This window comes from Heloderma suspectum, chromosome 4 (genome assembly GCF_057233095.1).
Source record: "Heloderma suspectum isolate Gila_16-S chromosome 4, 16-S_ref, whole genome shotgun sequence".
NCBI classification, from domain to species: domain Eukaryota; kingdom Metazoa; phylum Chordata; class Lepidosauria; order Squamata; family Helodermatidae; genus Heloderma; species Heloderma suspectum.
In genome coordinates, this window is record NC_139461.1 from 100,620,124 (window position 1) to 100,647,327 (window position 27,204).

The window sequence follows — 27,204 nt, forward strand, 5'->3', positions numbered from 1 at the left end:
GTCTCCTTAACTGTAACAGTGTTTGAGTTTCCCAAAATTGTAGGAGTGCCATTGGAGTTACTCTGGATGTATCTTATCATGACCGTGTAATGTTTAAATGCCCATAGCCATGGATCTTTCCCCTAGGATCAGCCCAGCCTTCTGGTTGGGTGCCTATTCTATGGGAAAGACCCACTTAATTGGTTCTACCCTTATGGTTGTACACCTTAAAATGTTGCAGGAGTGCTATTGAACCCACAGCAAACTAGAACCCAAGGTGTGCCTGTAACACTTAAAGAGTACCTTAATTATCCTTCAATGAGCATTTAATACAATAAAACCTAGTGAAGTGGTATGTTCCAGTTGACCTTTTAGAGACACCTCCAGTTTCACAGATGCATGATTTCAGTTATCTAGATCCATTTCAATCTGGCTTCCGGCCTGGTTATGGTCGGAACTGTTTTGGTCACCTTGGTGGACAGTCTGTACTGGGAACTCTACAGAGGGGCATGTCCTTCTTGGTTCTACTGGACCTCTCAGAGGCTTTCGATACCATCAAACATTGGTATCCTTCTGGGGCATCTGTCTGAGATAGGACTGGGAGGCACTGTTGTACAGTGGCTCTGGTCCTTGGAGGGGTGATTTCAGAAGGTGGTGTTGGAGGATTCCTGTTCATCATCATGGACGCCTGTTTGATGCCTGTGGCTTTTCTCAGGGTTCCATCTTATCCCCCATGCTATTTAACATATACATGAAACTGCTGAAAGAGATTGGGGTTTTGGGGTTCGGTGCCACCAGTATACAGATGACACCCAACTCTATCTCTCCTTCCCAGATAAATCCAAGGAAGCCGTTCTAGGTCTAAATCGGTGTCTGATGTCAGTAATAGATAGATTGAGGGCAAACAAATTGAAGCTTAATCCAGACAAGACAGAGGTGCTCCTGGTCAGGGAATAAAGATTTAACCTGTGCTAAACCCCTTGAACATTCAGGTTCGCAGTTTGAGTATACTTCTCGACTCAGCCCTGAACCTGGATGCCCAGGTTCTGACAGTGACCAGGAGTGCACTTGCACAGCTGAGGCTAGTACACTAACTGCACCTATTCCTAGGAACGTCTGATCTGGCCACGGTCACACATACCTTAGTTACATCCCGTTTGGAATATTGTAACGGGCATTATATGGGGCTGCCTTTGAAAACTGTTCAGAAACTTCAGCTGCTGCAGCCAGACTGTTGGCTGAGCCCAGTTACAAGGAGCACATCACTCGCTTGTTACAACAGCTTCACTGGCTACCAGTCTGTTTCCAGGCAGAATTCAAAGTGCTGGTTATGACCTACAAAGCCCTATACAGCTTGGGACCAGGCTACCTTAAAGACTGCCTTCCCCCATATGAGCCTGCCTGGGTCTTAAGATCTTCAGGCCCTTCTTTTGACACTGCCACCTTCAGAAGCCCATTTGGTGGTGATGCTCTCAGGCTGTGGAACTCCCTGCCAAGTTGGGTTCGCTCCCTCTCTGCTTTTCTTTTGCCAAGAGGCACAGAGCACTTTATTCCAGGAGGCCTTTGGCATGTAAGTGGGTCTGTTGGTTTAGGTGCTGTTTCTTTCTGTCGTTGCTGTGTTTTTATTTTATTTTAATGTATTGTTTTAGTACTGTTTTAATCAAGTTTTATTTATGGTTGTAAGCTACCTTGAGTGCCATTTTTCTTGGTAGAAAGGTGGGGTACAAATCAAATAAATAAGTGGATGTAGCATGCAAGTTTTTATAAGCTAATTAATTGGAGAACTGTAGATACAACAACAAATGCAATGTTCTTTGGCTTGAACATTTCGTTATTGTTCATAAAACTGGCTTGTAGTTAGCAACTTGAAACGGAGAATGCACAAGATAAGAAAACAATCCTGTGTTATGTTATATTCACACAATGGTTTAGTGTTATGTGAGCAATGCTTGGGCTCATGTCCTCCCCTCTCCTCCTCTAGCATGTCTGTGAGAAGATTGGAAGCTTTCAGTTCCATTTCTATCTGCAGTTTAGCATTATATCCAAACCTGAACAAACTGTCTCAGCTATGGTTTGCTTAAAACAAGCCAGCTTCAAACCATGGTTTATGAAGCTGGTTTGTTTCAATAAAACATAGTTAAGAATAAGCACAGTTTGTCCAGGTTCAGATATAATAATAAACTGCAGTGAATTGAAAACTGAACCAAACTTCTAATTTGCTTCCCTTCCTGCCAATGTATTGGATGTGTATATGAAATCTGTTGAACTATAATTATGGCCTGTATTTAGCAATATTGTACATTATCTAAACTAATTCCCTTTTTTAGTTTATAATTCCCTTTCATGAAAATTTTGCTTTTTCTGGGCCTTAAATGACTACTTCTAATTAGCCTGGGAATTTGGTACAACTAGAAGAGCCTCTGATAAATTGCATGTTTGCTTTCTACAGAAAAATTAAGTATGGAATTTGCTAGCACAAACTTTATTGCACGAGAAAATTTGTCAACAGTACTATATACATAAGCCCCTACATGAAGGCAATAGAACTACAGAATATCTATGTGTATGTTTGTAGTGCAAGGATTATGAACCCTGTATGAAATTTTAATGGATGCACAAATTCAAATAATTTTACAGTTCACATTGGGAATGGAAAAACTGTTTTCTAGTTTTCTAACATGATCCAGGTAAGATGGCTGTACAAAATAGCAGCTTCAGTCTTTTCCAAAACTTCTGTCTTAGCACATGTTTGATAGTTCCAGTTTTGCAGAAATTATGAACCAAGCTGCATGTTGTGGTGGCACAACTCATGTTGCAGTGCAGGTTATGCTGGTATCCTATAAATAGATAAACAGTTTAAAGTGCAGCATGGGTGGGAAGGAGAGGGTGCTAAACTGTTCCCCCATCAGTCTATTTTTCCTTGCCTCCAGCCATTTTTCTCCAGTAGGCCTCCAAGATCAGAAATTACCCCATTGGGAGAGAAGTGATGGGGAGAAGTGAGGAGAGGTGAAGTGATCAGTGCACCTTTTCCACCCACCTACTCTGCACTGTTAAGTAGCCTTTGTCCCCACCTCACCGTAGAAGAAATTGATAGTACTGACTTTGTGACACGTTGTGCCATGATAACATCTACTTTGGCCCTCAGATGTGTTCATCTTAAGCAGTTTCCCCATCCAAAATTTGAATATAGCTAAGATGCATTAATCCCTCACCCTAAATATGATAGTAACATGGCTTTCTTCTTCTTACAGAACCATTGCTTGCATACTTTTTACAATTACCATGAATGGGCAGTATCCAACAGGGCTCTTATGCCCCCACCTATTTTTTTCCACCTTAGTGATTCCATTGTGCAAGCAGTGGGTCCCGCTGTCTGTGTTGTGCCAGGGGACCTACCGCTTATGCAAGGGAGATTTAGAACTTCCTAGGGGAAGCCCCAAAATTAGTGGAATCGTTACTTTCTAGAAGGAGGCAGATCTGCAGAGCTCCCTTGTGCAAGCTTCACCGACTTGCCTCCTTCCAGAAATGAGTATTTACACTAGTTTCAGGTTGCACTGTCTGGAAGCACTTGTACAACGCAGTCAGAAGAATAGAAGAGAATTGGCAGGGACGGAAGCACCCCATTGGATTCCACCCATAGATTGTGATTTTTACGTATCAAAACTAGCAAAGTACATCCTGTGATGCAACTGTTGTTAAGGGCTTTATTATTGTTTTATTGTTAAGAGTTTAATCATTCACACTTTAGCTTTCCAATCAGTGAAAACTAAGAGAGACCTCTACTTAATATCTGATCATCACGCTTATGACAATAAATTCTATTAACATTTTGTCAGGCCCAGGTCATGAGGCCTCCATCCCAGGATACCTGGTTTCGTATCCCCATTTAGACAACACAGGAAGCTGTACTTAAGAAACTAGAGCTGCAATCTTACAAGCACTTACAGACTTACCCAAGAGTAAGTCCCATTGAGCTCAGTGAGATTTAATTCTGAGTAGACATAAATAGGATTGCACTGTAAGATAGCTTTGCTGAAGTCAGGGGCCTAAGGGGAGGGCCAAAGAGGAAGTATGTGGGTATACAGTTTGCTCCCGAGCTGATGAACCATGGTTTATTGAATCGGGATTGTTACACATGAAAGCGATCACTGACTAGACCAGAAATATGCTATTCTTTTCAAGAATATATTTACTGGACTGGAACAAGATATATATTTAATGAAAAAATGGCTAATCCTGTCTGCCTACACTTATTATGTATGACATATGCTGTGCATGATGATGAAATAACATTGAATTCTTTAAAAGTATTATACATTTATTGCTACTCCTGAATTACATTTTTAGAAATTTCTCTTAAAAAATGTTTATTTTTTTAACTTCTCTAAAAATTGGTTTCTTTTGTTTCTGCATGAAAATGTTGATGCAGAATGAAATGCTGTTTTGATTCCTAGATAATAAAGCCTTCTGTTTGTTTAATAACAATGTTCATAGTTTCTGTTCAAAAACTAAGATATAGTCTTGTGTCTTGTCTTGAATTACTTATGCAAGCAGCACCAGCAACCTTTTTGGCTGAGGAGCAGGATAGGAATACTTTGAATGAATAAGGTCGTAATCATATGGAGATAATCATGAGCCTCTGAACTTGAAGGCTGTCACCTATCCAGTGCAGGGCGGCCTCCGACTGCCCTACATTTCTGGCTAGACAGGCAATTTTGCCTTTCTGGCTGGGGAGCTTTGGAGCAGGGGGTGGGGGAGGCCACACAGTGCATAGGAAGCTGTGTAATGCAACTTCCACGGTCACCATCCCGCCCCCAGAACCGCTTCCTTTTCCCTGTCTCTGTACTCCATTTTCAAGTGCAGAGACATAGCTAGCGTGGAGAGAACCATGCCGGCTACAAGGGGGAGGGGAGCGCAGTTTCTGAGGTCCGAGCCCAGAAACCCAAAAATCCTATGTCCCCCAGACGCTGTTTAGGATTGCTCCCTAAATATACTTGGGGACTTTAGTATGTGGCAGCTTGCAAATTCATCTCTAATATTGAGCCTATTTGTGATTATTGCATTTCATAAGTATACCAAACAGTGTAACTGGATGTGCAAAATTATGCATAATATATATTTATGTCCTTAAAGCAGTAAAGTTTAGGTCTGATAAGACAGTAAGTATTACCTATGCTTCAACTTATTCCAACATTCCTAGGGTTTTTTCCCTCGGGGTGAGTGGAAAGCAGTGCCTTTTTCATCGCTCCAGTTACTGTAAATGTTACATCTCTAGCTGTACTTCCACACTGTTGTTGTTGTTGTTATGTAGCAACTTTGCAACCCATGAGGGAGGTCGCCTCCTTTGCTGGTCAAAGCATACTGGGTACTTGTCCCCTGAAGCTTTACTGGAAAATGCTTGGCAGTTTAGTAATCTGAATTTAATGTTCTACACTTATTCAGAACTGTACTGTGCTTGGTTTTATATAAGTTGAAACATGGTTATGTGAAACACGCGGACCACAATACCAAAGTTCAAAGTAGAATCCTACTTTGAATATGTAGATTAGGTTAGTGCCAGTTATCAATTATGCCAGCTTCGGTTGAATTTCTGATGAGCTGCACAGCTTGTGTAAGTGATGGGATAGTAGTGGGATGAATCTAAAAGACAATGGAGCTGTCATACATTGAAGTAAATCAGGACATGGTGAATACACTGTTTCTGGAGAAACAAGTAAAACACAAAGGGAGAAATTATAAGGAGGTAGATCACAATATAAGGAGAAATTAAAGCACTGGAGTTCAGCATAAAAGAAGACTACATGGAGTGTAAATCTTGTTTGCTGAGATTCCGATATAGTTGTTGGATATAAATACTCAAGCACTTATCAGATGTCCTTAACCTGCTGAGCATTTGTTGTTGTTCAGTCGTTAAGTCATGTCTGATTCTTCGTGACCCCATGGACCATAGCACACCAGGCCTTCCTGTCCTCCGCTCTCTCCTGGAGCGTGCTCAAGTTCAGATTCATTGCATCGGTGATGCTATCTAGCCATCTCATCCTCTGCCGTCCCCTTCTCCTTTTGCCTTCAGTCTTTCCCAGCATCAGGGTCTTTTCCAGGGAGTTTTCTCTTCGCATTAGGTGGCCAAAATATTTGAGCTTAAGCTTCAGGATCTGTCCTTCCAATGAGCACTCAGGGTTGATTTCCCATCTGGTGATGTCCATGTGTAGAGTCGCCTCTTGTGCTGTTGGAAAAGAGTGTTTGCTATGATCAGTGTGTTCTCTTGGCAAAACCTTTGTCCTTTGTCAAATCCTATTAGCCTTTGTCCTGCTTCATTTTGTACACCAAGGCCATGCTTGCCTGTTATCCCAGTTATTTCTTGACTTCCTACTTTAGCATTCCAGTCCCCTATGATGAAAAGGACACCTTTTTTTGGTGTTAGTTCTAGAAGGTGTTGTAGGTCTTCACAGAACCGATCAACCTCAGCTTCTTCGGCCTCAGTGGTTGGGGCATAGACTTGAATTACTGTGATGTTGAATGGTTTGCCTTGGATTCGTACTGAGATCATTCTATCGTTTTTGAGATTGTACCCCAGTACTGCTTTTCCCACCCTTTTGTTGACTATGAGTGCTACTCCATTTCTTCTAAGGGATTCTTGCCCATAGTAGTAGATATAATGGTCACCTGAATTAAATTCGCCCATGCTTGTCCATTTTAGTTTGCTGATTCCCACGATGTCCATGTTCAATCTTTCCATCTCATGTTTGACCACCTCCAGCTTACCTTGATTCATTGATCTTACATTCCAGGTTCCTAAACAATATTGTTCTTTACAGCATTGGACTTTCTTTTCACCACCAGACACATCCACAGCTGAGTATCCTTTCAGCTTTGGCCCAGCCACTTCACTCTTTCTGGCGCTACTTGGAAATTCCCTCTGCTCTTCCCCAGTAGTATATTGGACACCTTCTGACCTGAGGGGCTCATCTTCCGGCGTCATATCTTTTCGCCTTGTGATACGTTCCATGGGGTTTTCTTGGCAAGAATACTGGAGTGGGTTACCATTTCCTTCTCCAGTGGACCACATTTTGTCAGTACTCTCTGCCATGACCTGTTGGTCTTGGGTGGCCCTGCACGGCATAGCTTATGGCTTCACTGAGTTACGCAAGCCCCTTCGCCACAACAAGGCAGTGATCCATGAAGGGGATAGTGGCAGTAGACGTATGTTAAACTAATCCTGTGATTTTGACAGAAAATATATAACTTTTAGAATTACTTCTAGAGGGTTTTCCCCCCATCTGGAATACTAGTCCAAAAACACTTTTATTAAATGTGTTTAAAAATTAACCTGCATGTCTTGTATGACTCTAGGCAATTTACAGTTGATTCACAGGTATTAAAAACCAAATTTACAGTGATAAAACCAAAAACATCACAATACGCTCAAATGCACACCTAAATAAAAATCAGTAGAGATGGACAAGTGAATTTTTTGAAGAAATCATTTCTAGCGGGTGGCGATACAATAAAAAAAAGCCTAGATACTTCATAAATGTAATGAAAAATACATACAAGATGCCGTAGAATATGCATCAATATTCCAACCTCACCATAAAGATCTTGGCTCATCTGATATTCAGCCATGGTTGTGCTAGAATCTTTTCAGACCTGCTGACTCAAAATAAACCTTAAATATGAGCTCATATTGCACCTTGGATTAAGATTGTGGAGTGGGATGTTGAGGACAGCTCCCCTCACCTGTTAGTCCCACAGTATTTATTCAAGGTACTTCTACCATCATGTTTTGTGTTGGCAGCAGTATCCCTGCTATTTCTATGACCCTCCCCATCTCTTGATCATTCTTGAGTGTGGCTAAGAAACATTCTTCATATCTAATATAATTTGATCACAACCATATTAAATAAGAAACGCAATGAGTAAACTCTTATCTGCTATGGTAGGGTGATCATAGCACCCTTCTTTCCACATTATAATCACATAAGCGTGGATACTCTTGCAGAAGGTTATATTACAAGGAAAATATATCACGATAATGTGACCTCAAGGTAAAATTGCTAGTTCAGTTTAAGAGTAGGATTGGTGTAGGGGGTATCACCTTTTTTCTCTACTGTGTGGCATACGTCGCTAGAGACATCTGAATGTGTTATAGACAGATCACACCTATTGTTTGCCTTGTGGAAGTACTTTTGAAATCAGCGGAGAAGCAAACACTTGAATGAAGGTTTGTCCGAAACAGGCATCCACATTTTCAGGAAATCTCAGTAAGTAGATTACTGGATTCCTATCACCCTGTTCACTGACCCTTACTGTGATGTGCCTTGCTTCCCCTCTCTTTTCGTAGCCTGTTGTAATCTGTTTAGGATTCTGTGTGTCATACTGATTCCAAGTGCTACAAGACTATGGGTACAGTAATATTTAATGTGGAAAGCTGTTAGATCTGCATAAAATAGCAACCTGATTTTAAAACTAGCATCAGCAGTCTGCAGAATACAAAAATAGTTCAGCAAATCAGAAATGCATCTAATCTAGTGTTCTCTGGTTTCCCTAATGAACTCTAAAAGTACCATTCAGCTGTTTGTAACAACTGAAGTGCATTAATCTATACCACTGTAATATTTAATGGCTCTTTGGCACAATGTAAACTCTTAAAAACATCTGCACAAACTGCTGCTGAACAAGTTGTTTTCACTATAATATGTACTGAATTGTACTATAGGGACTGACTGAAGTGAATCCATGCACAAGTAAGGAATTCTTATAAAAGTTTATGTAATAAAAACATAAGAGTCTTGAGTAATACATCAAAACACACACATAAGAAAAAAGTGAGAGAGTAAGAGATTTTAATGTGAAAAGTTCTGAGAAACCCAAGAAATTAAATTACTTCTAACAGGCAGTGTTACAATAAGCAGGAGAGAGGTTCTAAATCTATAACTGCTAGAAACTTTTAAAGCATAACACAGCAGAGAGGGTGTTAAGTCAAGGGTGGGCAACTTCTTGCCTCTGTCCTTCCTCGCATGTGCACGCGCATGCACAGTACACACACATTCCCCCCACGCACACATTCCCCCCACGCACACCCCCCCACGCACACCCCCCCACGCACACACCTGCACTCTCCTGTGCATGCAGAGTTTTCCCTCCCCTCTCCCCCCTCCCCCTCCCCCTCTCTCTCCCCCCTCTCCCCCTCCCCCTCCCCCTCTCCCCCTCCCCCTCTCCCCCTCCCCCTCTCTCTCCCCCCCTCCCCCTCTCTCTCCCCCCTCTCCCCCTCCCCCTCTCCCCTCCCCCCTCTCCCCCTCCCCCTCTCCCCTCCCCTCTCTCTCCCCCCTCTCTCTCCCCCCTCTCTCTCCCCCCTCTCTCTCCCCCCTCTCTCTCCCCCCTCTCTCTCTCTCCCCCCTCCCCTCTCTCTCTCTCCCCTCTCTCTCTCTCCCCTCTCTCTCTCCCCTCTCTCTCTCCCCTCTCTCTCTCCCCTCTCTCTCCCCCCCTCTCTCTCCCCTCTCTCTCCCCCCTCTCTCTCCCCCCTCTCCCCTCTCCCCCTCCCCCTCCCCCTCCCCCTCCCCTCCCCCTCTCTCCCCCTCTCTCCCCCTCTCTCCCCCTCCCTCCCCCTCTCCCCCTCCCTCCCCCTCTCCCCCTCTCTCCCCCTCTCTCCCCCCTCTCCCCCCTCTCTCTCCCCTCTCTCCCCCCTCTCCTCTCTCCGCTCTCTCCCCCCTCTCTCCGCTCTCTCCCCCCCTCTCTCCCCCCTCTCTCTCCCCCCTCTCTCTCCCCCCTCTCTCTCCCCTCTCCTCTCTCCCCTCTCTCCCCTCCCCTCTCTCCCCTCCCCTCTCTCCCCCCTCTCCCCCTCTCCCTCTCTCCCCTCTCTCTCCCCTCTCTCTCCCCTCTCTCTCCCCTCTCTCTCCCCTCTCTCTCTCCTCTCTCTCTCCTCTCTCTCTCCTCTCTCTCTCCTCTCTCTCCTCTCTCCTGACACACACACAGGTCACTTCTCCAGGATCCTTTAAAAACTTGAAATTAGGCTAGCCTTGATCTTAAGCCTCTTGATATAATGCTATACAAGGAGGGGGTGAAAGTGCCATTTTAATAGACCATGGCCTATAATTTTTCTTCCTATAATGCCCTTGGGATAGTTTAAATTCATATATTTATAAGTAAAATTTTGATTGCCATTTCACCGGTATGTTGTTTTTTGTGGGCAGTCAAAAGGAAGAGAGTGGTTGATATGGAAGAACTGATGGTGATAAGTTTTATGAGCAAAATATTAAAGGATCTTTGTATAGGTGTTAATTGCATTCCTTGCACTGGGTATTTCAGATGTGTGATAATGCCATTAATTCCTACACAGTGATAAAATAACTGATGTTAGAGATTTTTTAGCATCTACCCACTTACGTAATAAGGTCATGCCCCTAGGTAATTGCAAATTTGCATCAGGAGATAATATTTTCCTTTAGATATCCCAAGAAAATGTTTAACTATAATTACCATGTATTTTATCAGCCTTAGAAAATGTATACCATCATATGTACCCCTCCCTTCATTGATTACTGTCATACTTGGCACAAGGGTAACAGAGATAACGAGGTAGGAAAAGCAGGGAAAGCTTTCCAGCTTTCATTTTCCCAGTGGGACTGTTTACACAACACAACAGCCCACCATGGGTTATTTAAAATATGTTTTAGGGTTATGCGAGGGTTGCTTAACCCTCACATAACCCATGCTCACTGGGTTCACATGACATGACAACCCCTAAGCAGGGGTTGCATATTCAACTTGGCACCTGCAGCTTGTCGTGTGTTAACCCACGACGAGCCACAGCATGTCATCCAAACCAGGTCACTATCAATTAAGAGATGATATAGAGCTTCTTAATGGAGATAGATCTCTGAAGAGAAAACACAGCCCACAGTGCAACATGGGACTCCTCCCACCCCATGCTGATGAGTAGCCAACCACTACAAGGCGGAATTGTAACAGACAGGTTTGGTGCTTGTCTACACAGTGCCTCAGTGAATACCTGTAATGTTGAAAATGAAATTGTTATCTGTAAATATGTATCAGGGTCTGCAGCCAGTCATGGCTCCTCAGTACATTTTCCCATGTTTTTACAGCCTCTCATTTTCCCTTCAACCATTAGTGTTCTCCAAGAGACACAAAGGAAACAAGTGGCAAGTGCACCATTGTACACTTTTATCTTGGGGCCAAAACAAACATTATTTTAAAGATGTAGCCGCTAGCTTTTATTCTTTTTACTCTGGAATAGGCACAGGAGCCGCCAATCTGGATTCCTAGCTGTCAAGGGCTCCTTGGAGGCCTCTCTAATCCAGTAGCCAAGTCCAGACACAGACAAAGGGATTCTTTCCAAAGCTTTATTCCTCTTTTACAACTTAACAGCTCTGCTGTTAGCAACTAGATATGAGCAGCAGAGTACCTATGCCCTAAGTTGGAACAGTTGGTCCCCGTTTGAAAGGGAATCACTGGCAGACCCTGAATTTAAGGGCTAGGGAGAGTCCCTCCCCTTTTCCCCTGGATCCTCTGGGCGCAACCATTGTTTGCGTGCCAACCGGGCGCTATGCCTCCTTTCCGCGGCTTCCATTTGGCGCCGCTCCCTGCGTTGGCATCACGTGTCCAGCCAGTCTGCTTCACTCTGTCACTCCCAGGACTGCTATCTAAGCTAGGAATGTAGGTGGGAGGAATCTCTGTCAGCTGTTGGCCCTGGGAAAGATGAGCACGCTCCTCTCCCAGGAGCGATTCCTCAGAATCAGAACTACTGTGGGATTCTATGGACTCAGTGTCCACCCTGACACTAGCATGGGGAGTAGGAGGGCTTTAATCTTCCCCTCCTCTGCTATGGGATGGATCCAGAATCAGCCACCCCTCCCTGCACCTGCAATTTCTATTATAAAATAGTCATCAATTTCCTTTATGGATCATTGTTTTACAACAGAAATTGCAGGCAAGCCCCCTGATCCTGATTGTCCTTCATAGCAGGCGGAAACAGTTAAAGCTCTCCTACCTGCCACATAAAGGCAAGAGGTGACTCTACACATGGACATCACCAGATGGTCAATATCGAAATCAGATCGATTATGTACTTTGCAGCCAAAGATGGAGAAGCTCCATACAGTCAGTAAAAACAAGACCTGGAGCTGACTGTGGCTCAGATCATGAGCTCCTTCTTGCAAAATTTTGGCTTAAATTGAAGAACGTAGGGAAAACCACTAAACCATTCAGATATGACCTAAATCATATCCCTCATGAATATACAGTGGAGGTGAGGAATAGATTTCAGGGATTAGACCTGATAGACAGAGTGCCTGAGGAACAATGGACGGAGGTCCGTAACATTGTTCAGGAGGCAGCAACTCAATCCATCCCAAAGAAAAAGAAATGCAAGAAAGCCAAGTGGCTGTCCAATGAGGCTTTACAAGTAGCTGAGGAAAGAAGGGAAGCAAAAAGCAAGGGAGAAAGGGGAAGATATATCCAACTGAATGCAGAGTTCCAGAGAATAGCAAGGAGAGACAAGAAGCCCTTCTTAAATGAACAATGCAAAGAAATGGAAGAAAACAATAGAATCGGAAAGACTAGAGATCTTTTCAAGAAAATCGGAGATATCAAGGGAACGTTTTTTGCAAAGACGGGCATGATAAAGGACAAAGAAGGCAGGGACCTAACAGAAGCAGATGAGATTAAGAAGAGGTGGAAAGAATACACAGAAGAACTATACAGGAAAGATCTTAATGTCCCTGATAGCCATGATAGTGCGGTCACTGAACTTGAGCCGGACATCCTCGAGAGTGAAGTCAAGTGGGCCTTAGGAAGCATTACTAACAACAAAGGTAGCAGAGATGACAGTATTCCAGCTGAGCTATTTAAAATCCTAAAAGATGATGCTGTTAAAGTGCTGCACTCAATATGCCAACACATTTGGAACACTCAACAGTGGCCACAAGACTGGAAAAGGTCAGTTTACATTCCAATTCCAAAGAAGGGCAATGCCAAAGAATGTTCAAACTACCATACAATTGTGCTCATTTCACATGCCAGCAAGGTTATGCTCAAAATCCTACAAGCTAGGCTTCAGCAGTATGTGAACCGAGAACTACCGGAAGTACAAGCTGGGTTCCGAAGAGGCAGAGGAACTAGAGATCAAATCCCAACATTCACTGGATCATGGAGAAAGCAAGAGAATTCCAGAAAAACGTCTATTTCTGCGTCATTGACTACGCTAAAGCCTTTGATTGTGTGGATCACAACAAACTGTGGCAAATTCTGAAAGAGATGGGAGTACCAGACCACCTTACCTGTCTCCTGAGAAACCTGTACGAGGGTCAAGAAGCAACAGTAAGAACCGGACATGGAACAATCGATTGGTTCAAAATTGGGAAAGGAGTACGACAAGGCTGTATATTGTCGCCCTGCTTATTTAACTTATATGCAGAGTACATCATGAGAAACGCCGAGTTGGATGAATCCCAGGTCGGAATTAAGATTGCCGGGAGAATTATCAACAACCTCAGGTATGCAGACGATACCACTCTAATGGCAGAAAGCAAAAGAGGATCTAAAGAGCCTCTTGTTGAGGGTGAAAGTGGAGAGTGCAAAAACTGGTTTGAAACTCAACATTAAAAAAACGAAGATCATGGCATCTGGCCCCATTACTTCCTGGCATATAGAAGGGGAAGAAATGGCAGCAGTGACAGATTTTATTTTCTTGGGCTCCAAGATCACCGCAGACAGTGACTGTAGCCATGAAATTAAAAGACGCTTGCTCCTTGGGAGGAAAGCTATGGCAAACCTAAACAGCATAGTAAGAAGCAGAGACATCACCTTGCCGACAAAGGTCCGTATTATCAAAGCTATTGTTTTCCCAGTAGTAATATATGGCTGTGAGAGCTGGACTATAAGGAAGGCTGAGCGCCGAAGAATTGATGCCTTCGAACTGTGGTGCTGGAGAAGACTCTTACGAGTCCCCTGGACTGCAAGGAGGTCAAATCAGTCAATCCTAAAGGAAATCAACCCTGAGTGCTCATTGGAAGGACAGATCCTGAAGCTGAAGCTCAAATATTTTGGCCACCTAATGCGAAGAGAAAACTCCCTGGAAAAGACCCTGATGCTGGGAAAGACTGAAGGCAAAAGGAGAAGGGGACGGCAGAGGATGAGATGGCTAGATAGCATCACCGATGCAATGAATCTGAACTTGAGCACGCTCCGGGAGAGAGCGGAGGACAGGAAGGCCTGGTGTGCTATGGTCCATGGGGTCACGAAGAATCAGACATGACTTAACGACTGAACAACAACAAATGCTCAGCAGGTTAAGGACATCTGATAAGTGCTTGAGTATTTATATCCAACAACTATATCGGAATCTCAGCAAACAAGATATACACTCCATGTAGCCTTCTTTTATGCTGAACTCCAGTGCTTTAATTTCTCCTTATATTGTGATCTACCTCCTTATAATTTCTCCCTTTGTGTTTTACTTGTTTCTCCAGAAACAGTGTATTCACCATGTCCTGATTTACTTCAATGTATGACAGCTCCATTGTCTTTTAGATTCATCCCACTACTATCCCATCACTTACACAAGCTGTGCAGCTCATCAGAAATTCAACCGAAGCTGGCATAATTGATAACTGGCACTAACCTAATCTACATATTCAAAGTAGGATTCTACTTTGAACTTTGGTATTGTGGTCCGCGTGTTTCACATAACCATGTTTCAACTTATATAAAACCAAGCACAGTACAGTTCTGAATAAGTGTAGAACATTAAATTCAGATTACTAAACTGCCAAGCATTTTCCAGTAAAGCTTCAGGGGACAAGTACCCAGTATGCTTTGACCAGCAAAGGGGGCGATCTCCCTCATGGGTTGCAAAGTTGCTACATAACAACAACAACAACAGTGTGGAAGTACAGCTAGAGATGTAACATTTACAGTAACTGGAGCGATGAAAAAGGCACTGCTTTCCACTCACCCCGAGGGAAAAAACCCTAGGAATGTTGGAATAAGTTGAAGCATAGGTAATACTTACTGTCTTATCAGACCTAAACTTTACTGCTTTAAGGACATAAATATATATTATGCATAATTTTGCACATCCAGTTACACTGTTTGGTATACTTATGAAATGCAATAATCACAAATAGGCTCAATATTAGAGATGAATTTGCAAGCTGCCACATACTAAAGTCCCCAAGTATATTTAGGGAGCAATCCTATGTCCCTTAGACAGCGTCTGGGGGACATAGGATTTTTGGGTTTCTGGGCTCGGACCTCAGAAACTGCGCTCCCCTCCCCCTTGTAGCCGGCATGGTTCTCTCCACGCTAGCTATGTCTCTGCACTTGAAAATGGAGTACAGAGACAGGGAAAAGGAAGCGGTTCTGGGGGTGGGACGGTGACAAATGCAATGCATCACCAATGCAATGAACATGAACTTGAGCACATTCCGGGAGAGAGCAGAGGACAGGAAGGCCTGGCGTGCTATTGTCCATGGGGTCACGAAGAGTCGGACACGACTGAACAACAACAACAACAACAACAGCTCCATCCAAAACAGTTCACACTCAAATAGTAAAGTTGGAACTGGCTTTCTGTACCAACTTGATTGAAATAACTAGAGTTAATCTCTTTTCATAGAAAACAAAACAAACTTCAAGATTTCTCAAATTATTATTTGTTATTGTAGCCATTTGATATTGAAATTCTGACACACCTCCTTAGAATATTTAGATTCAAGGATATTTTTTTTTCATGAGTCCATTTTCTAAGTAAATTAATGTTCTGTAGGATCTATACTTTAATACTATAAGGATATCAAAGTAATGCACTATTGGATCCTTAAACATTGGACACTAATGTTTAATTTTTATGTGGGCACCAGGGATAAGAGATTTATTTATTTATGATTACATTTATATCCCACCTTTTTTTCCTCTTGCAATGAAGCCAAAGTGGTTTACATGGTCCTCCTCCTCTCTGTTCTATCCTCACAACAACCCTATGAAATAGGTTAGGCAGAGAGTCAATGACAGGTTCAAAGTTACCCAGTGAGCTTCATGGCCTTAGTGGAGACTAGAACCCAAATCTCCTGAGTCCCAGACTAGCAGGAAAGAATGGCCAGGTCCCCATTTCACTGGGGGCACTGTGATAGGGTGGGTTTAGCTTCATTACTATAATTTTGCCTCTGTGCTTGTTGCGTTCATATGTTTTTCGGTGATACATATATTTTATACTTTGTATTACTTGGTCTAGCTGCTGTTGGACCTTAAAAGTCTAGGCTTCATACCATCTGGGAATAGTTCAATGTAGAGTAGAGATACTAATTCAAATGTACAAAAGGAACAAGGTCAGTGTTCTCTGAAGCCGAGCATATTAATTCTCCAGTATAGGGCAAGATCTGACAATAAAATACCTTGCTACAACACTTTATGAAAGAGCAGCCTGAAGTAGAATGATAGTTTTTAAGCCAAAAAATATATATTTTCTCTTTTTTAGTTTAACTCCAAGTATATCACTATACTGCAAGTGATGCCCATCTCTTGAAAACATAGTCCTGTTACTTCCTTCATTGACAGCTAGCTTTAGCAGAAGATGCTTTGCCTGCGGGGGACTAGGACGAATTCCCCCACTGCATGGTAGTGCTGTCAAATCCAGCCTTTATTCATATGTCTGTGTGGGCTGTCTCTCACACGCACGTTCACCCCTACTTTACAGTCCCTAAGAGGGCATCCCAGAGGTCTTAAGATATTGCAGATCTTCCTCTCTGTGAGCACAGAGGGAGGTCCATGGGTGGAGAAGGAGATCTGCTGCCAGATGTTACCTTGTTGCCGTGACGGAATACTCCACTGCCATCGTTCCTCCACTGTTGGTACTGCAACAGCATTAAGGGGACACAGGGCATGTCAGGGATAGATTGAGGGCAGCCTTGGAACTGCAGGAACCCAAACTCCATTCCCTCAAAGTAGTCCAGAAATTGTGACAGCCCAGGAGATGCATAGTTGATCCTTCTTCTCATGATGTCAAAGGGAGAGTGTGTGTTTTTAAAGGGCTGCAGTGGAGAAAAGGCCAAAAAAGTCACCCCCACCCTAGCCACAATGAGCCAGCAGGGCAGAGAAAGCAGCAAAAACTTTTGTCACAGATTCCCTCCTCTGCCTATTGCAGCGCTGAAGGGAAGCACTTACTCATCTCAGTCATTGGCCAATAGATTAAGGGATGCTGGGTTGTGTGTGTATGTGCAATTAAAGGCCTGATCAGATGATACTGCTGGGATTATGAAAGTCCTAGAATTGATGCCTGAATTGCTTGCTTTCCTCTTCCCTCTCACATTTCTTTTTCCTTTAATTTTGTCTATTAGACTGTGAGCCTGCAGACAGGGACTGTCTTGTCTTCTAATATCTTTACAGCATTTGAAAATTTTATACGGTTCATAAATGCTAAATAATAATAAACATATTGTTCTATATATCTTCTAAAAGCTTTACAATATTTTTGGTAGCTTGTTTTCTTCCTTTGGAGAATTTATACTGTTAGGTGGTAAGAACAGTGTTTTAATCATGATTGTTATCTATGTCCACATTTGTAGGGGTCACAAGCGAAAGCTAGATGAAGATGATGGTGCCAGTGAATCAAGTAAAGGGTCCAGCAATGAAGATGAGGAGGGCAGCAGCTCAGAGGCAGATGAAATGGCCGCAGCACTAGAAGCTGAACTGAATGACTTTATGTAACCTACATAAGGGAGGGAATTTGTAATTATGTATTTCTTTTTGCAACCACTCAGAATTCCAGTGGTGGGCATTTCCTGTCCCCTCCAAAAGATGGTGCATATTTTGCAAAGTAAGACAGGAGGTGATAATGCATTATTTTACAAAATCTGGAATAGATGTTTTTAAGGTGTTTTACTAAAAGAATATATACTTTTTTAAAGGAAAAGTATTAAATGGGGACTTGGTGTTATATGCCAAAGAGATGTTATAAGCTGTGCAGAAGCTTCTTCTATAAGAGAATAGTGCAAAGATTTGCAGCTGAACATTAAAAAAATATTGCCATGACAGCTTTGGGTACAAGAAAGAAAGAAGTTCTAAGGAATGTATTGCATGGATGAGATAAAAGGATCCTGATCGGGATATGTTTTCTTCACAGTGAGATGTTATCAAATAGAAAGATTTTTTAAAAAAAATAAAGAACAATTTATATTTGTATAGGAACTGAGAATGCTATATGCAAGCTTTGTGAACTCTGCACTTGACCTACCTGCCACTTGCTTCTAAAAGAGTATATGATGATTGACTTCTGTGTTTTAAGTTACTTTGTGGATTAGTTGTATTATATAGGAGACCATTTAGATTTTTAACTTCTCTAAAAATTGCAGTTTTAGCACAGGACACCGTGCACTATTGTGCTGCCATAAAAACATACTCATTTTGTGTTGTGTTTGGAAGGAATGGCTACAAGCTAATTCTAGATAGCATTTTATTTCTTTGAAAGAACAGATGTAAAGTTTTTGTACATTCTATTTCATATTTGATCTACAAAACAGATTCTTTTCATTAATAAAATACATTTTGTAAGCTCTGTTCTCAGTTCATCAGTAGCAGTGCTAATTTTTCTATTTTGGTTGCTTTCATAAGATATGTACCTTTTCCAGGATTGCACTTCTAATGAATATAATTAACAACATCTTTTGGAATGAGACCAAAATGTCTTTGATGGAAATTTACTCATTCCAAGCTTATAACTATTCCTCCTGTAAAGTTTGCTATGTGAATTGACAGGGAATACTTATAAACCGGTTTTATCACAGGATTCTTATCTAATGTGTTTGAACAGATTTTGTTTTATTATTTTCAACGGTACGATTCAAGCAACACTTGGGTGGGAGAATAACTTTGTTTTATTAATGTAGGTCAGCAATGGGTCAGCTATTGGTGGGGCCCAAATTCGTACTTACCTTTATGCAAGGGGCCTGCACTAGCCCAGTAGAATGTTTAAACAACTGGTCCACATGCTGTGACACATACTACCTTTGAAATTTCCCCTCTGTTTCAAAAGCGGTTCATCATGTGACGTGGGGGACTTCTAGCTCATTATTTAGATCAGTATTGCCTATTTCATTTATTTATACCCTGCTTTTCCATCAAAAAATGGCACTCAAGGGGACTAACAATAAAATACAGATTATAACAAAATATTAATTAAAAACATAACATAAAAACAAATTTAAAACACACTAAAAGAAATAAACAGCACCTAACCAATTAAAAATCCCTTCAGCAGACCAATTTGTATGCCTAAGGCTTGCCTGAAAAAAGTGTTTTGTCTTGCGCAGGGATGGATAACAAGCAGGCTGCATACGGCCCCCAGTCCTTTTTTGCAGCACCTGACACCTCCAAATGGCTGCCATCATAATGGTGGTAGAATAAAGGCACATACTCATTTTAAAACAAGGTGTGCAGGGGCACATGCCTTGGTTTAATGCAAAATTTTGCTCCCCCAGGGCTTTGGCAGCTGTGGAGGACTGTGTCCATGGTGGGTTCCAAGGAGCAGACATTGGCCCACAAACCCTCCAAAGTTGCCCACCCCTGGTCTAGCAGCTCGATTAGCCCTTATGCCTGGTCTCGAACAGAAATAAAGCCTTACTACATGTCCTTGCCTTCATTCCTTGTCACCCTTTCCTCACCTGCCCTTCCCCCATCTAAATTTAGATGGTGAGCACCCTGTAAAGCACCATATACACTTATGGTACTATATAAATAATTACAATCTTGCTTTATTAATATGAAGAGAAATGTAGTTTTCTCTTTAAAAAATAATTTATGGCTGAATATATAGCTCAACTATGCTGAAAGGGAACGTTTGTAAAGCAAGTCTGACCTGCAGTGAAATCGTCTATCTGGATTTTAGGTGCTCTCCACAAAAGATTTATCATTTTACATTATTATAGGTTAAAAGGCACTGAGGCAACTCTATAATAATTCAGTTATGATTACTGTACACGGGCTACAGAAATCCCCATTACAGACCAATAACTGGACTGTTCGGTTACAGCCAAAGAAACCATAAGGGAAGTGGCTGTACAAAGACTCTTCAGAAGTTCAAAAGCAAGGAAATGTTTTCCCTGCCCCGGTCATCTGTATTTGCTCTACATCCCAAAGTTCTACTTTAAATGGGTTGGTGACCACCCTTGATTCCAATATACTTCCGAACTTTAGATAAGGTATCTGTATTCTTGTAGCTCACTTGGCTGTATGCCCAGGCTGAGTATGTGCTTTTGAAAAATAAATCTGCAGAAGTATGTGGGAGAATTTTGTGGCCCCATTATTCCCAACCAACTATAGATTCCCCCATGGTTTGGCTATTAAAATATTCTTTGTCAATGGATTTGGCTCCACAACTCACATTCCATTACACACACACACACATACACACACACACACCCTCATTATAAATAGACATTATGGTCCTCCTTCCAGACCAAGGTGAAGAAAATATTGGGGCCAAGGCATGGGCTTGTGCAGACTTTGACCCACTTGCCTTCCCATGTGCCAAGATGACAAAAAGATGTCACCCATGACTCCTGTCCCATTTAATCATGGGCAGGAAGCAGCTTAACACAGCTATGTTTTAAGAAGAGCTATAATTATGTAACTATGCATCTCCAGATGGTAAGTGGACCATCTACTCATTCTCTTTCATCTCTTGTAGGGAAGACTTGACTATGATACAATATACTACTAATAAGGAGTATTTACCACAACCACTGTTGTGCGAATAGCCAAGGGCTGGAGTGAAACCCCTACACTGATAATAGGGTTGCAGTGATCTATAGATTCTCCCAGCTGCAGCATTGTGACTCCCAAAACATCCATTGTATACCACAGGTTAGGAAGGGTAGCACGAAGTCCAAGAGGTCACCAGCATAGTTAATGAGCAGAGTCAAGAAGCTATCAGAGAAGGCTTCCTTCAGAAAATGGAAGACTTGCCCAAATTAAGAAAACAAAATGGAGCACAAGCTTGCATAAAGGAGATGCAAGCAGACAATAAGAGATGCAAAAAAAGCATTTTGAGGAGCGTATCACTAACAATATCAAGGCCAACAATAAATAATAGTTTAAATATATCAGACTTGACAGTCTAGACTTGACAGTCGCACACGCTTACCTTCCTTGAAACCGGCTGGCTCATCTGGTTACTCTCATGGAGACTGTCTTCCTTCATTGATGGGTCATCACCTGCACCATTCAGGTTTTCCTGAAACATGGCGGCTACGGTCGCAGTTGTTCAATGGGTGAGACTTCAGATGCAACCACTGCAGAACTGGTTGCTCCAAAATTTCGATTCCACCTCAAATGTTTGGTGTTGTCGACTCATGATCCCAAATGATGTGTTGACGTCCCTTCTCTGGTGGATGCAGCTGTCCAACTTGGACCGAGGAGTCCCCTTTGTCCAGCCATCTCCTACACGAATCCTGACGACAGATGTGTCTTTCTTGGGATGGGGAGCCGATTGTGGCCTGTTGCGACTCAGGGCATCTGGTCTGCAAAGGAAAAGAAGTGCCACATAAACTTCCTAGAGTTTCTTGCGGTTTGGAAGGTGATGTGAGCTTTTGAGCCTTACCTTCAAGGACAACATGTGCAAATTCTGACCAACAATATGGCAGTTTTGTGGCGCACATCCAGAAGCAAGGTAGCATGCATGCTTGTCAACCTCACCCTGGACATTTTCCAATGGACAATTCAGCAGGACATTGTCTTGACTACCCTTCACATTGCTGGACAAGACAATGTTTTGGCAGATGCCCTAAATCGGGTGTACCAGTCATCTCATGAGTGGCAGATGTCAGCTTGTGTCTTGGATCGTCTTTTCCTGGAATGGGGTCGTCCCACAATGGACTTGTTTGCGACCCCAGCAAATGCGGTATGCAGTCATTTCTGTACAAGAGCGGGGATCAGTCGATCATCTTTGGGCGATGCGTTTCAGATACAGTGGCAAGGGGAACTTTTTATCTGTTCCTTCTATTTCCTCTCCTCTCCAAGTTGCTGAAGAAGATAGCATATGGCAAGGCGGACTGCATTCTAATTGCTCCTTGATGGCCAAGGCAGCCATGGTTTCCAACCCTACTGTATCTGTCAATTAGGAAGTTCTTGCGTCTTCTGCAAGTTCCAGACCTGATCTCTCAGGACCGAGACAGGATTTAACACCTGGATCTCAACACTCTGAAGCTCACGGCTTCGAGGATTTGGCAATGAATACCATTCCTCGAGTTCCACTCGGAATTCAGGCAGTTCTGGATGCGGCTCGGAAGCCAGCTACACGGTGGTCCTATGCTGCAAAGTGGTTGTCTTTTCTGACATTTGCTAATCTTCATGCTTTCGGTCCTCTTCAGGCATCGGTTGGAAATGTTCTTTTCTTGCATAGTTTGTTTCAAAAAGGTTTAAAACTTTCACCCATAAGAGTTTATTTGGTGGCTCTTTCTTGTTACAGGGGGTCATTTCAAGGTTTTCCCCTCTTTACTCACCCTACTACTTGCCAGTTTCTGTGGGGTCTAAAGAACTCGACACCTCCAGTACAACTCTGGTTCCTCAATGGAGTCTCTCTGTTGTCTTGCACGCCCTCCTCTCGAAACCCTTCAAGCCTCTGGCCATGACAGACCTTTGCCTGCTGTCATGGAAAGTTGCCTTCTTCGTTGCTATCACGTCCTCTAGGCATGTTAGTGAAATTGGTGCCTTACGACTGGATCATCCTTACATGATTTTCCACAAGGACAAGGTTGACCTGAGACCGGACATTGACTTTCTACTGAAGGTGGTCTCTGATTTTCATGTCAACCAAACCATATAATTACCAGCTTTCTTCCAGGACCCTTCTTCTGACCTGGAGAGATCAGATGCATTCTCTCAATGTCAAGAGGGCATTGGATTTTTACAAATCCAGGACAGCACCATTCTATACCACACAGCACCTTTTCATTTGTTATGGTGGTCCCAAGAAGGGCTCTCCTGTCTCCTCCCAAAGACTGGCTTCTTGGATCATGCAAACCATTGGTCTGACCTATGATTTTTCTGGCTTGGAATGCCCTCCTCACATCGAAGTGCACTCCACTCATGGAGTAGCAACGTCTACAGCTTTTACCAAAAGCTTACCGCTGTCAGATTTATGCAGGGCAGCGATGTGGTCGAAACCATCAATGTTTGTGAAGCACTACAAAACTCGATGTCAACACATGTTCAGACTGCTTTTGGGTGAGCCAAGCTGTTATCAGTCTTGGTGTAAGACACCTACCCACCACTGGTAAGTGAGCTTGTTAATCGCCCATATGTGTGATGCACAGAGACCATGAAGAAATGCAGGTTGCTTACCTGTAACTGTAGTTCTTCGAATGGTCAACTGTGCATTCACACAACCCACCCACCATCCCTGTTTTGGTGTCAATGTTGGACTAGATGTTGGTACTGAGGCATGATTGTTTTTCCCTCAGATCTGAGGCCACACTAAGCGGTCTCAAGGAACTGAGGGAATGGGTGGCAACCTGCTGGGATATGTGCAGTAGATGGTGGGGAGAGGGTTCCCGCCAAAATGTTCCTCAGCTATAGAAGCTTCCCGAATGAGGCTCAGCACAGGCACAGAGACCATATGTGTGAATGCACAGATGACCACTCAAAGAACTACAGTTACAGGTAAGCAACCTGCATTTCTTTATCTGTCCCACTATGTTTTGTTGTTGTTTATTCATTCAGTCGCTTCCAATTCTTCGTGACTTCATGAACCAGCCCACACCAGAGCTTCCTGTCAGCCGTCACCACCCCCAGCTCCCCCAAGGTTGAGTCCGTCACCTCCAGAATATCATTCAACCATCTTGCCCTTGGTCGGCCCCTCTTCCTTTTGCCTTCCACTTTCCCTAGCATCAGCATCTTCTACAGGGTATCCTGTCTTCTCATTATGTGGCCAAAATACTTCAGTTTTGCCTTTAATATCACTCCTTCAAGTGAGCAGTCTGGCTTTATTTCCTGGAGTATGGGCTGGTTTGATCTTCTTGCAGTCCAAGGCACTCTCAGAATTTTCCTCCAACACCACAGTTCAAAAGCATCTATCTTCCTTCGCTCAGCCTTTTTTATGGTCCAGCTCTCGGACCTTTGTTGTCAGTGTGATGTCTCTGCTCTTAACTATTTTATCAAGATTTGTCATTGCTCTCCTCCCAAGAAGTAAACGTCTTCTGATTTCCTGGCTGCAGTGAGCATGTGCAGTCATCTTTGCACCTAGAAATACAAAGTCTGTCACTGCCTCCACATTTTCTCCCTCTATTTGCCAGTTATCAATCAAGCTGGTTGCCATAATCTTGGTTTTTTTGAGGTTGAACTGCAACCCAGCTTTTGCACTTTCTTCTTTCACCTTCGTCAGAAGGTTCCTCAGCTCCTCCTTGCTTTCAGCCATCAAAGTGGTATCATCTGCATATCTGAGATTGTTAATGTTTCTTCCAGCAATTTTAACTCCAGCCTTGGCTTCATCAAGCCCAGCACATTGCATGATGTGTTCTGCGTACAAGTTGAATAGGTAGGGTGAGAGTATACAACCCTGCCGTACTCCTTTCCCGATCTTAAACCAGTCCGTTGTTCCGTGGTCTGTTCTTACCGTTGCTACTTGGTTGTTATACAGATTCCTCAGGAGGCAGACAAGATGACTTGGTATCCCCATTCCACCAAGAACTTGCCACAATTTGTTATGATCCACACAGTCAAAGGCTTTAGAATAATCAATAAAACAGAAATAGATATTTTCTGAAACTCCCTGGCTTTCTCCATTATCCAGTGGATATTGGCAATTTGGTCTCTAGTTCCTCTGCCTTTTCTAAACCCAGCTTGTACATCTGGCAATTCTCGTTCCATGAATTGCCGGAGTCTACCTTGCAAGATCTTGAACATTACCTTACTGGCATGTGAAATAATTGCCACTGTTCGATAGTTTGAACATTCTTTAGTGTTTCCCTTTTTTGGTATGGGAATATAAGTTGATTTTTTCCAATCTGATGGCCATTCTTGTGTTTTCCAAATTTGCTGGCATATGGCATGCATCATCTTGACAGCATCATCTTGCAAGATTTTAAACAGTTCAGCTGAGATACCATCGTCTCCTGCTGCCTTGTTATTAGCAATGCTTCTTAAGGCCCATTCAACCTCACTCTTCAGGATGTCTGGCTCTAACTCACTGACCACACTGCCAAATCTATCCCCGATATTATTATCCTTCCTATACAGATCTTCCATATATTCTTGCCACCTTTTCTTGATCTCTTCTGCTTTTTTTAGGTCCTTGCCATCTTTATTTTTGATCATACCCATTTTTGCCTGGAATTTACCGCCAATGTTTCTAATTTTCTGGAAGAGGTCTCTTGTCCTTCCTATTCTATTATCTGCTTCTGCTTCTGCGCATTGCTTCTTTAAAAATAATTCCTTATCTCTTCTGGCTAACCTCTGGAATTTTGCATTTAATTGGGCATATCTCCCCCTATCACTGTTGCCTTTTGCTTTCCTTCTTTCTTGGGCTACTTCCAGTGTCTCAGCAGACAGCCATCTTGCCTTCTTGGTTTTCTTTTTCTTTGGGATGTTTTTTGTTGCTGCCTCCTGTACAATGTTGCAAACTTCTGTCCATAGTTCTTCCTGGACCCTATCTTCTAAATCTAGTCCCTTAAATCTATTCTTCACCTCCACTGTATATTCATTAGGAATATTAGTGAGCTCATATCTAACTGATCTATGGGTCTTCCCTATTCTCTTTAGTCTGATTCTAAATTGTGCAATAAGAAGTTCGTGATCTGAACTACAATCAGCTCCAGGTCTTGTTTTTACTGACTGTATAGATGTCTGCCACCTTTGGCTACAAAAGATGTAGTCAATCTGATTTCGGTGTCAACCATCTGGTGAAGTCCATGTATAAAGTCATCTTTTAGGTTGTTGGAAGAGAGTGTTTGTTATGCACAGTGAGTTGTCTTGGCAAAATTCTATCAGCCTATGTCCCCCTTCATTTTGTTATCCCAGACCATGCTTGCCTGTAATTCCAGGTGTCGTTTGACTACCCACTTTAGCATTCCAGTCTCCTGTAATGAAAATAACATCTCTTTTTGGCGTATTATCCAGTAGGTGCTGCACATCCTCATAGAACTGATCTACTTCTGCTTCTTCAGCATCTGTGGTTGGGGCATATATTTGGATCACTGTGATGTTAAATGGCTTACCCTGAATTTGAATTGAGGTCATTCTGTCATTTTTTGGATTGTATCCAAGCACTGCTCTAGCCACTTTATTATTAATTATGACGGCTACTCCATTTCTTCTGTGGCCCTCTTGTCCACAGTAGTAGATCTGGTGGTCATCTGATGTGAAGTGGCCCATTCCAGTCCATTTCAGTTCACTGACACCCAAAATGTCTATATTTAATCTTGACATCTCCCCAATTACCACATCCAATTTTCCCTGGCTCATAGATCTTACATTCCAGGTTCCTATGGTGTGTTGATCTTTAGAACATTAGATTCGTCGTTCACCACCAGCACCATCGGCTGCTAGCCGTCCTTTCAGCTTTGAGCTAGCTGCGTCATCACATCTGGGGCTAGTTGATCTTATCCTCTATTCCTCCCCAGTAGCATTTTGATCATCTTCCGACCTGGGAGGCCCATCTTCCAATGGTATCCTGACATATCTCTGGTTGTACTGATCCATTTAATTTTCACGGCAAGCATACTGGGGTGGGTTGCCATTACCTTCCCCAGGGATCATATTTAGTCTGACCTCTCTGCCATGAGCTTCCCGTCTTGGGTGTCCCTTCACGGTTTAGCTCATGGCGTCATTGAGGTGCTCAAGCTCCAGCACCATGACAAGGTAATGATCTCCTTTGCTGGAGGTCCCACTATGTATGGGACTAAAATTGTCTTCCTTCTGAGCACTGATCAAAGATCCTTTTGATCGTCCGCTCACAGAAAACATACAGCAGCTAAATGTTTTTGAAGTTTGTTTTGCTTTAGTTGTTCATCAGTCTGTGGTTCAGAGTCTAATGTTTATGTCCAGAAGTCATTCATGTTCATAACTTAAAGGTAGAGGTGCATCACTATCATCTTTTCATCATCTGGTGCTTTTGATGCTCCAGTGAGGTATTTATACACTCATTCTGCTTTTAAAAGAACCTAAATTCTTGTTGTAGAAGGCCTTAAATAGTTGCCCCTTTAGAAATACAGTGAGGTA

The 27,204-nt window shown here is 42.7% G+C and overlaps 1 protein-coding gene across 1 annotated transcript in view; it reads left to right on the forward strand.

The window, feature by feature from the left end:
* CTDP1 (CTD phosphatase subunit 1) overlaps positions 1-23,154 on the forward strand; it is a 93,217-nt gene extending 70,063 nt beyond the window's left edge. Inside the window, exon 13 of the mRNA XM_084850053.1 lies at positions 17,559-23,154. Within this exon, the coding sequence (XP_084706179.1) occupies positions 17,559-17,700 (142 nt within the window). The 3' untranslated portion in view covers positions 17,701-23,154. The remainder of the gene's footprint in view (positions 1-17,558) is intronic.
* The last annotated feature ends 4,050 nt before the right edge of the window (positions 23,155-27,204 follow it).